This window comes from Vombatus ursinus, unplaced genomic scaffold, assembly GCF_900497805.2.
Source record: "Vombatus ursinus unplaced genomic scaffold, bare-nosed wombat genome assembly UNPS02014932.1, whole genome shotgun sequence".
NCBI classification, from domain to species: Eukaryota; Metazoa; Chordata; class Mammalia; order Diprotodontia; family Vombatidae; genus Vombatus; species Vombatus ursinus.
In genome coordinates, this window is record NW_020954710.1 from 7127286 (window position 1) to 7139326 (window position 12041).

Here is a 12041-nt window from a genome sequence, read left to right on the forward strand (position 1 = left end):
AATATTTATTAAGCACCTACCACGTGCCAGGTCCTGTCCTAAGACCTGGGATGCAAAGAAAGGCCAAAGACAGCCCCTGCTCTGAAGGAGCTCCCAGTCCAATGGGGTGACCGTATGCAAACTACAGACAAGCTACAGATGGGGCGGACTGGAAATCATCAACACGAAAAGGCCCTGGGATTAAGGGACCTGGCAAAGGCTTCCTGGAGGAGGTGGAATTTAGCTGGGCACCCATGAAGCACCCATGTTTTTCTCTTTTAGTGTTGGCCTCGGAGCTGAGATGGCCTGGGTTCAAATTCTGCCTCTGACCCTATTAACTGTATGAGCGTGAGCAAGAGACTCGACCTCTGAACTTTAGTCTCCTCATCTGTAAAATGGGGATAATCACAGCTCTGATGCCTGGTTTGCCAAGTCTGAAAGTACTCTGCAAATGCCAGTTACTCTAGTTGCAGTCACAGTTGTCCTTACTTGGTTCCTAGAAAACCCCTTGGCCACACTCTGGGCTCCCTCTCCTGGCCACAAGGTGGCCCTCCTCCCAGAGTCATCCATCAGCCAAGGAGCACTGGCTAAGCCCCTGCTGTGTTGGGCACTGTGCTGGGGGCTGGGGACACACAAACAAAAGCAGGCAGCCCTGCCCTGCTCCTTTCCGGCACCTTTCTGGCACCGGCCAGGCCTGGGAGGCCAAACCTCTGTCTGCTCCCTCCTCCCTTTCCCTGGAATCACAAGGCTACGTCCCCCACGGGCCTGGGCGGGGGGTGTGACAAACAATTCAGGACTGGCCAGGCCAGAAGGCTGCACCCTTTCCCAGGCCCTACTGGGGGCAGGCTCCAGGGGAGCACAGATCCTGAGCCTTCCCCAGTCACAGGGGCTCACTGGCCTTGGAACCTGAAGCTCCCACTCCCCCCAACCCCCAGCTCTGAAACAAAAGCCACTTTGTGTCTGGGAGGGAGGAGGGCCTCGGGTGAGTGCCTGCCTGGTTACCATGGCACCCTGCTCCCAGCAGCAGCCTGATGCTGGTACGAACCAGTTACCTGCAGGATGTGGGGAGGGAGGGGAGGCCGATGCAGAAATAGCACAGCCAGTCATGTCGGGGCAGGCAAGGCAGGGGAGACCTGCTGCTCGGCCCAGAAAGGCCCTAAGATGATCGATTTGGGGCCCCGAGAGACCTCAGAGGCATCTAATGAATGTCGTCATTTTACAGATGGAGAAACTAAGGCCAGAGAGGTTAACATACAGGGTGTGTGAATGCAGATCCTGACTCCAAAGCCAGCACTTTCTCCACTATTGTCAGAGTACAGAGAGAGGGATGGGGATGGGAAAGGAGGAAGCATTTATACAGGGCCTACTGTGTGCCAGTTTCATAAGTATCTCCTCTGATCCTCACAACAATTCTGGGAGGTAGGGGCTGTTGTTAACCCCATTTTACAGATGAGGAAATTTGAGGTAAGCAGGGGTTAAATTGACTTGCTCAGAGTTCCAGGAAGTGTCCAAGGCTGGATTTGAACTCGTCTTCCTGCCTCCAGGCCCAGCCACCAGCAGCCTCTGGTGAACCCACTGCAATCTAAGACAGGCATGTGGAGAAGGCAAGAGGGAAGAGTCCAGGAACTGGGGATGAAAGGGCTGCGACCAGCTCACCTTGACCAATAAAAAAACCTTTGTCCAGGGGCTAGAGAGAATGGCATGCCAAAGAGCCAGCCCCACCCAGCTGGCGGCTCCATCTCACCTCCTCCCGGGGGGCGAAGGATGCCAGCTGCTTGATCTTGGTCGTCTGATGGTTGTTACATTTCTTACACAGCAGGACCTGGCTGCTGACCCATTGCTGGGGCTGGGGGCTGTCACAGAAGGGCGCGGCACTGGTCACCACATGGTTCAGGTGCTCCAGGTACTGGGCAGGGATGGGCTTGTTGTAGTCACCGTTCTGTGGGGGAAGGGGAGACGAGACACAGTCAAGGGTGGCAGCGCATCTCCTTCCCCTGCCCTCGGCAGGGTCCGGTCCTGTCCTGTTCCCAAAGAGCTTATCATCTACAGGGGGACACAAGGCAGAACCCGGTAAGGACACGCATGACAACTGGAGAGGACCTGAGCCACAGGGAACCACAGGGGCATCTCATCCAATCTCCTCATCTCACAGATGAAGAAAGTGAGTCCAAAGCCCGCAAAGGATCCACTCCACCTCCCAAGAAAGGATGTGTCACTGGGGGTGCTCGCAGCTGGGGACACGAGAGCCAGGCCTCTCGAAGATTGGCCATTCTGAAACACGGGTGAGGGGGACACATCGGGTTTACAGGCAAACAGCCAGGGCAAAAGTGTGGAGACAGGAGATGAAGAGAGGGTTGGGTCTGAGGAACAGCTGGGGGCCAGTGTACGCACAGAGAGCAGAGTGGGATGGAAGAAGAGAGAAGAAGTGGACCTGGGGCCCAAACCCACCTGAGCAAAGGGAGAGGCCTCATCTGCCCGGCCCAACCCACGTGCAAAGGTACAAGGCTCAGCACCCTCCAGGGGCTTATGTTCTGAGACAGGTGGGCAAAAGACAGGGGTGCAGGCAAATGCTGATGAGGCGAAGGGCAAGATGGGACAGGGAGGCACAGTAAATAAAGGGAGGGGGAGGCAGAAAGAGAGACAGAGAAAGATGGAGACAGAGGCAGAGAGACAGCAAGCCAGAGACAGAGGGAGATCATTTTCAGGGGTGTGTGGGGGGAGGAGAAACTGAGGTGTCTTGGGTGAGGTGGCCCCTGAAATGAGCAATGAAAGGAGGGACTGCAGTAGGTGGAAGTGCAGTAAATGTGGAAATGACTGACTTTGGGACCCTTCCTCAGGAAGGCACTAGGCACAGGAAATGGCACAGAAAGGGAGGATGAGGCTCAAGGCAGCAGGAATGTGTTTTTGAAACCAGATGGTGAAGCCTTTTATCTGAAAGGCAATAGGGAGCCACTGAATATCTTTGAGCACGGGAGGGACACGGTTCTGGCATCCCTGGGATGCATGGAATGGGAGTCTGGCCAGGTGAGAGGTGATAGCGGCCTGAATCTGGGTGGGGGCAAAGAAGAGGGGACAGATGCGAGAGATACTGGGGAGGCGGTCAACAGAGGAGGAAGGAATGGAAATGAGAGAACATCCCTCAGTTGGGAGGAGGCAGGCGCCAACTTTATTCCTGCAGATTCCAAGCCAGCCATCTGTTGTGGGAGAGAGCAGGCAGGGCAATCACACTCATCCCAAGAGAGCGGAGGCTGGGGTGCTGGTGGCAGGAGGTGGAGACGAGAATTAAGGGCCCTACCTCCCACAGGAAGCAATACCCATCCAAGGATCTGACTCCATTAACTGGGAGACAGCAATCAACCACTCATCTAGCATTCATGAAGCGTCTGCTGTGTGCCGGGCTGTGCTGAGGGCCGTCCCTGTCCTCAGGAAGCTTAGGTTCTAATCACAGACGCAATCCGCATGCGGTAAGCAGAGTCCTACCCTCCCCCCTGGAGCTGCAGTGGACAGAGATTCTGCTCCCCGAGGGCCTCGCTCCCCAGCCCTACCTCCTGGAAGCCATTGTACTGTTCACAGTTGGGGCAGTCCCAGCAGTTCCGGTTCCCGTAGGGCACCACGGTGTCCTGATTACAGAACCAGCAGTTAACAGTTGTGTGTGTCGGCTTTTTCCTAAACACAAAAAAGAGAGAGTAATCAGTGGTGGAGCAAGCAATACCCAGGGAGCAACTTCTCTGAACCTCAGTTTTCCCGACCTATAGAATGGGGGCAAACCCATCAGCCCAGGTCTAAGAGTGCAGAATTTGGAGTTCGAGGACCTAAGTTTGCATTCTGGCTCTGAAGCTGACCACCTGGACACGCTGCTTCATCTCTCTGGGCCTCGGCTTCCTCTTCTGTCAGAGAGAGCTCTCCACCAATGATACGATGATGTCCTTGTTCAGATGTAAGAACATTTCAGGGAGGAAAAACGGGGGGAGCTTGAAGGCAGGTGGCCAGGTAACAGCTCCTGGGACACGGCTCCAGAATGAAGGAAGAGGCCTCCCTGGAGGAGGAGAGGGGCCTCTCTAGCAGCTCTTTCCCAACAAGTGGCTCGGCCACTTCCCGACCGAGATGGTCTGGGGCCCAGGCTGCAGGCCCAGGAGAGCACCGAGGGAGACTGGAGGAAATGCAAAGGGAAGACTCACCCTCTTCTGATCCCTAAACTCTGCCAGATCCTCATGACACCCTGGAGCCTCCAGAAGCCTGGGTCTGGCTGCTCAGACATGCTCACTGAGTCCTGCACAAGACCCGCCGCAGGGAGGGGGCCCGGCCACCTCCCCACGCTTTGGAAGCACAGCCTGGGGGAGTTTTCCTAACGCTGTGGGCTGAAGGAAACAGCACTGCTTGGTGCAAAAAACAAGTGAAATAAATACAAGAGTCCAGCCCAAGGCTGCTGGACAGCTGTCCTAACCTGACAGCAAGGCCTCCCACTGCTTCACTACCCATTGGTCAGTCCCCTTGTCATGCACGCGTGTGTGACAGGTGGGTGACCACCAGATAATCCCAAACCCAGACACTGGGGGATCTGTGCTAGGGCGACACCAGCTGCTCAGCCTCAATGCTGGTGGGCTCAACTGGGGCCAGAAGGAAGGGCAACTGGACGGACACATTCTCAGCTCTGGAAGCCTAAAAATAATACAATCATTCTTTACATCAATTTTGCACAAGGAATTCTGGGACTGGCTCCTCTCCCTCCAACCCTCTGCCGCAAGGGGGAGTTCTGTGTGAATACTGGTCTATGCTGGGTGCCTGGCACATAGTGGGTGCTTAATAAATGACCCCAGGGTCAGGTCTGGTTTCTTGCCGCTAGGTGGGCAGAAGACAAATTGGCCCAATACTCCTGGCAGACAATGGGTGCCCTGGTCTCCGAGCTGCAACTGGAGGAGGCCAAAGTCCATTTGCCATCTGCTGCACGGCTAAAGCTTGGAGGAAAAATGGCAGTCAGCAGCATGGCCTTGGAGGTAGAAGGAATAAGCATTTATGTAGAGATTTAGAGATGTCCCTCTTGTCCTCTTTCCCCAAATAAGCAGCTAGATAGAACAGTGAGTGGGTAGAGCTCTGGGCATGGAGTCAAGAAGATCTGAGTTCAAATTTGACCTCAGACTGTGGAGGCTGTGAACAAGGGAAGGGAAGGAGTCCCCAACCTGCTCCAGGAATTCCTAGGAGACAGGTGGATTCCATTTTTAACACCAGCCCTTTCTGATTCCCTAGAGGGCACTTCCAGGCAAGAAGGTACAGGCCTCTCTGCCAGACGCCCTCTGCACCCAGGAACTCTACTCTGTGCCCGTGCTTTTTATAAATAGTCTCTCATGTGATCCTCAGAACAATCCTGGGAGCTCAGTGCTATGAATGTATCATTCCTATTTTCAGATGAGCAAACTGAGGCAGGCAGAGGTGAAGTGACTTGCCCACAGTCACAAAACCAGTCTGAGGTCAAATTTGAACTCAGATCTTCTTGACTCCATGCCCAGAGCTCTACCCACTCACTGTTCTATCTAGCTGCTTATTTGGGGAAAGAGGACAAGAGGGACATACTTGGCCAGCTCTCATAGGATCAGATTTTGAGACTGAAGAGATGACCTTTGAGGCCATTCTGCAGATAAGGAAACTGAGGCCCGGAGATATGAAATAACTTGGCCATACATATGCATAGCTGGTACACCTGAAGTAAGATTTGAACTCAGGAAGACCTGACTTCATGTCCAGTTCTCTTATCTACTATGCAATGTAGAATACATTTTAAGCACTCTAAATGGGGAGACACTGAGGGCAGCTAGGGGGCAAGCAAAGAGAATATCTGGCCTGGGGTCAAGAAGACTCATCCTCCTGAGTTCAAATCCAGCCTTAGACACTTACTAGTTGTATGACCATACATTTAAGCCTGTTTGCCTCAGTTTCCTCATTTGTAAAATGAGCTGGAGAAGGAAATGGCAAACCACCTAGTATCTTTGCCAAGAAAACCCCAAATGGGGTCACGAAGAGTTGGACACAACTGAAAATGACAGAACACCAATAAATTCTGACTGACTGATCCTTGTGGGTCAGGAGTCCCAGAATCAGGCAGAGATGGGGTATTGCTGGATTCTGCCAAAGACAACCCACACTTCTAAATATCAGCATCTTCTCCCGCCAATTCCTCTTTCTACAGGTTGGGTTTTTTTTGGCAGGGGGGTGCACACAGACTTGGTTTTTCATTGGTTTAGAAAAACTCCAGGAAACTCCCTTTACAATGCAAATCAGGACCTGCTCCGAAGTTTTTAATCTTACAGAGCTTCCTGAGGTCCAGATACTGTGGGTCAGAGATGGGACTTGAACCCCAGTCTTTCTGCCTCTAATTCACTTCATCTCAAAGCCTTCAGCCCATAATCCAATTCCATTTGCTTAGAGAGGCAGGCTTTATATCGTCTACAAAACCCAAATGAAATAGTCCCTGCTCTCAGAGAGCTCCCCATCTACTAGGGAGAAACAACCAACACATCGATAAGAACATAACAAATACCTACAAAGAATGAAGGAAGGTGAGAAGGAATCACAGACAGGCAGGACAGCTTTGAAGGTCACACTTCAGCAGAAAAGCAAACTGAACCTGCGAGCATTATCATTTCATGTACCATCTATCCTTTTTTGTCCCGTCCCACCATATGGATGGAAATGCTCGTTTTATTGGGGGTTTAAGTTGAGAACAAAACATTTACAATATGGAAAAAGCAAATACAAAATAATTCGGGGAGGGGAGAGAGACCTGGGCGGTACCTCCAGCACAAGACGGTGCCAGAGCAGGGCCTTGAGGGAAACTGGGCATCCTCCTATCCGGACAGGGGGAAGGTAAACTCCTGGAGAGGCAGGGACTTTGCTCTGTATCACCAGCATCCATCACAAGGACTAGCAGGTAATGGGTACCTAAGCAGGTGCTATTATTATCCCCATTTTGCAGATGAGCAAACTAAAGCAGAGGTGAAGTGACTTACCCAGGGTCACACAGCCAGTCTGAGCCCAAATGTGAACTCAGAGCTTCCCAACTCCAAGACCAGTGCTCTGTATACTGTGGCTCCCCTGCTGCCTGACAGCACCTCCTTCCCAGGGGTGTTGGGAGGATCCAATGACATTATATTTGATACGCACTCAGCACAGTACCTGGAACTCGGCAGACCCTCTATAAACGCTCTTCACCCCCCTTCTGGATGATCATCGGGCAGTGTGGACATCAGTGAGGACGCACTTCCTTTACTCAGTTATCACCATTTTCTCTACCGTTGTCTTTGTGGGTATGAAACCTAAATCTCTAATTAGATTATAAATTCCCTGAAGACAGATACAAATCTCAGCTTTTCCAAGGGTCTGGTGTTTCTCCCACAGCTCCAAGCACCTGGCACAGGCCTCCAGGCAGAGGAGGTGCTCAGCCGTTGACTGCCTCCCACGTATCCTTTGTCCTCCCCACCCCAAGGACACCTCTTTTTAACCACTGCACAGGCTGGTGCATTCCACAGCTGTCTCTTCCCTATTCCAGAAGCACCTCTACGTGCCCACCCCCTCCCTTTCACCTGCCAGCAAAAACCCAAATCTGACCGGCTCGTGAACAAATACAAGAGAGGACAGAAGAGCCAGGAGACCTCTCCCAAGAGCTGAGGATGATTCATGAGCAGACAATCCTGGGGCTGGAGCTCTCCTTGCTCTGAGAAATCCAGCCAGGTCTCTGTCCAACACAGGCTCCCCATTAATTCTGCAGGCACAGCCTATCTGGTACTGTGGGGTGTCCAAGCCCTGAGCTTCTGCTCCTCACCTCCAAATTTCACAAAATGATGCAGAGGCTGGCTGTGAACAAGGGAAGGGAAGGAGTCCCCAACCTGCTCCAGGAATTCCTAGGAGACAGGTGGATTCCATTTTTAACACCAGCCCTTTCTGATTCCCTAGAGGGCACTTCCAGGCAAGAAGGTACAGGCCTCTCTGCCAGACGCCCTCTGCACCCAGGAATCTCCCAAGGACCCCGAATGTTGGTGGCCCATCTGGGAAGTGACAGCGTCCACCAGCTCTAAACCTTTGGCCCCAGCACATGCCCTTGGGGCTTCTTCCAAGGTGAGATAAGAGCCAGCCTCCGGGAACTTCAGGCCTGGTGGAGACATCTCCTACACAGGATCAGAGGTTCTGAGCAAAGGCTCTGAATCCGGGGCCCACAAACTTGTTTTTGGTTCCTTCTGTAACCTTTTGTATTTTACTTTATGCATTTAAAAACATCACTCTGAGAAGGGAAACCCAGCACCTCCAAGGTCTAGGGGTAGTCATTCAATTCAGCCCTCTCACTTTAAAATAAAAAATGTATTATCAAGGGCTTAGTCTCTCCCTCACTCTGGAACAACAGAAAGGGACTTCTGCTGATGAGGCCCTGGCCAGTCTAACACCCTGGCCTGGTCTCTGCTGCTTAGAGTCCAATAATTCACGTTCTTTATTATTATTTTAACACAGCAACACAGCAGCCAGCTTTCTCCCTGCCAGGGACCTAAGGCTCCTGCCACACTCGTCAGCACCGGGGTGCAGGCTCATTTCATGAGCCGCGGGATGAGACAAAAAGCAATGTTCTTTCTGCCTTCCACCCCACAGGGCCCTCCTACCTTGCACAGGCTTTCCAAAGAACAAACCTGCCCTAAAAGGTCAAGCCTGGGGTTGGGGTCGGGGGGAAGGGCTGTGGCCTAGAGGCCAAAAACACCTGCTCCTGAGCACCCCTCCTTGCCAGGCTGTCAAAGGTCCCTCAGGAAACCAGAGCCACAAAGGGTGGAGGGCGGGATGATAAAATGCCATTACATTCTCCAACCCCAGCCCCCAAATCCCACCTGGCACTCCCCACCCCATCATCTAAGCAACTCTGCCTTTGCTTCCTCCTTTGGAAAGGGCGGGCTGGCCCACTCCCCAGACCCCAGGGAGCCTCTCCCTGGGAGGGCGCAGGCCTCAATGTCGGCAGCAGCATCACAGCATTGACAGATCACTCAAGTCAGAAACCCCTTTATGTGTGTCATGTTATCTGATCCTGTTGCGGAGGCACTGTTACCCCCATTTCCTAGATGAGGAAACAAAGGCTGATGAGAAGTGACTCACCCAGGGTCACGGGGCTGGTATCTGAGGCAGCATTTAAACACAGTCTTCCTGACTCCAAGTAGAGCGCTCTCTAACCACTGCCCCATCTAAGTGCCATTAGAGTGAATGAAAATCTACCCAGGTCCAATGAAAACAAATTCTGTTTTCTATTGGGTCTCTAACCACTAAGTCTAGTCTTCCAGGGCCATGAAAAACGAAGTCATTTAAGGAAGAAGAGGAAATGGGCTATCCTATGGTCAAGCCCAGCCCCTGTTTGTGTCCTTGGAAAGAAAACTGGATTTGGGGCGAGAGGCCCTGACTCCACCAGCATGACCTTGGCCAGAACCTGAGCCTCAGTTTTCCCCTCTGTGAGATAGGCAGCTTGGACCAGATGCCTTCTAAGATCCTTTCATGCCTTCAGATCTATGGGCTCGTAGCCTGGACAGGACCGCTCAGCAACAGGCCAGACAAATGCCATCGTGGACCTGATCAACGGGCCCCAAGGGGGAACAGGAAAACGCCCTCCAGGATCTTGGCAGCACAAGGCCAGGGACATTCCCTCCCCCTTCTCAAATTTGCCGCAACGTCAAGTCTGTCATTGGGGGGTGAGTTCTGAGCCCCAAGCTCAGTCCTGGGTCTGACCCTACCCTCCCGTTCCCTGGGCACTGCTCACCAGAGTCCAAGGTCTCTGCTCCTTTTTATCAACGACTTGGATGGAGGCCTAGATGTCTCGCTCATCAAATCTGCCAATGGCACAGAGCTCACGGGCAAGGCCAACACCAGGTGACTGAATCAGGATCCAAAAGATCTTAACAGATCAGAACGCTGTCGAATCTAATAAAATGCAACTAATGAAGAAGCAACGTCATGTCTTACACTTGGCTCAAAAGAAAATCCACCCTACGAGAACACGATGGGGGGAGTGGAGTCGGACGGCAGCTCACGCTTCTACCACGCATCAGGGGTGCGCTACAGCCGGCGAGAACGCTTTGTGCTTTCTGGTCACATAGGTGTATCTGTACATGTGTGCACACACACACACACACACACACACGTCAGAGGTGAGGTGGGTTAGTATAGTGGAGACACAGACTTGTCCTGGACACAGGGAAGATGTAGCTTGAAGACTCAAGACCCAAGCTAGCTGTGACTCTAATCATCTCTGGGCCTCATACAACTCTCTAAGACTGGAAACTGCAGAGAGCACCAAGTCTGGAGTTAGGAAGACCGGAGTTCAAATGTGGCCTCAGACACCTATTAGTGGAATCACCTCAGCTCTGTGTACCTCAGTTTCCCCAAATGCATAGTAATGATCATAATAGGGAAAAGGGAAGGGAATAAGCATTTAGACAGCACCCATTATGTGCCAGGCACTGTACTAAGTGATTTATAACTATTATCTCATTCCCACACCAACGCTGGGAGGTAAATGTTGTAATTATCCCCATATTATAGCTGAGGAAACTTAGGCAAATAGAGGTTAAGTGACTTGTCCAGGTTCACGCAGCTAGTAACTATCTGAGGCCAAATTTGAACTCAGGTCTTGACTCGAGGGCCCTGGAACTGTCCATGGTGCTAACAGCTGCCTCTGACAGCACCTACCTCCCAGGGTTGGTGTAAGGATCAAACGAGCTGACATTTGGGAAGCACTTAGCCCATGGCCCCCAGGGCGGCCCCTTCCCATTTTCTACAACTTTTTATCCAAAGCCCCTACCAAAGAACCACAGAGCAATGTTACCCTTTTCCTCAAAACAACATAAATCCCACACCAAAAAGTTCTCACTTTCATACATCATCCTCATGTCTATTCTTTACATACTGAGTTGCTAATGTTTGTTGATTTTTTTAAAATTTTACACTAAAAAGGCTACTTTAAAAATAACCTCCCCACTTCACTGCTCCCCAAACTCTTTAACTCGTATGGTTGTAATAACAGCTCTGTGAGTCACAGAATGAATGCTGTCCTCAGCCCCTTTTGCAGAGAGGGCTGGGCCCTCAGTCACGAAGGATCAGGACCTGGGAATGGAGGACGAGAGTCCTGAGGGCCTTCTTCAGTAGGCAAGGTCTAGCCTCTTAAGTCCTGACCTGGGCCTCTAGAACAGATACCAGGACAGTGGCAAAATCTGAGAGTGACTGCAAGGCAGCCAGCCAGGATCCCATTTAGAATATCGAAGGAGGGGCAGCTAGGTGGCACAGTGCTCTGATAGAGCACTGGCCCTGGAGTCAGGAAGACCCGAGTTCAAATCAAGTCTCAGACACTTGACATTTACAAGCTGCGTGACCCTGGGCAAGTCACTTAACCCCAATTGCCTTGAAAAAAGAAAAAGAAAAAAAATAAAGAACCTCAATAGAATATCAAAGGTCTCACTGCTCCAACTCTGCTCCTGGGTCCTCTCCCCAGTTACAAGGCCACCCATCACAGGACATCAGAGTCCGAAGGGAGCCTGCAAGGACAGCGAGCACCAGCAAAGTGAGCGGGCAGCAACAGAGTCAGCAGGTGAGGAGTTAGGCTGGACATGGAATCAGTGGCAATTCCAGGGCATTTTCTAAATGTGGCAGAACCCAAACACCAGACTTGGAGCCTGAAAGAAGACTACATTTAATTCAAGTCCACAAAGATTTATTAAACATCCTTAGTGTGTGATGCTGGGCAAATTACTTAGCTTCCGGGCCTCGGTCTCCCCAACTATAAAACAAGAGAGCTGCAATGAACGACAGCCTCTGAGGTCTCACCTGAGCCTCCAACCACAACCCTGAGAGGCAGGCATTACAGGTGGGGAAAATAAGTCTCCCAGAAGCTAGTGAGCACCTTGCCCTCAGTCACCCAGCTAGGGGATGCCTCTCTACTCCGTAGACCCCTGTGGCTCCCTTTGACCTCCACAGGCAATCACTGTCAAGTCCCCGGGTTGCCTTCCCTGCCTCCCAAGCTTCCAGGCTTCTGATGCTGGGCAAGACGGCCCACC

The 12041-nt window shown here is 52.0% G+C and overlaps 1 protein-coding gene across 5 annotated transcripts in view; it reads right to left on the reverse strand.

The window, feature by feature from the left end:
• TMEM201 (transmembrane protein 201) overlaps positions 1-12041 on the reverse strand; it is a 46189-nt gene that overhangs the window by 31264 nt on the left and 2884 nt on the right. For 3 of the 5 annotated variants that reach the window (XM_027843817.1, XM_027843819.1, XM_027843821.1), the window contains exons 2-3: positions 3525-3645; positions 1724-1918 (exon numbers count right to left, since the gene is read on the reverse strand). In XM_027843817.1, the coding sequence (XP_027699618.1) occupies positions 1724-1918; positions 3525-3645 (316 nt within the window). Of the gene's footprint in view, positions 1-1723; positions 1919-3524; positions 3646-9751; positions 9831-12041 lie in introns of those variants that run through there. The other 2 variants (XM_027843820.1, XM_027843818.1) reach the window with 1 other exon arrangement.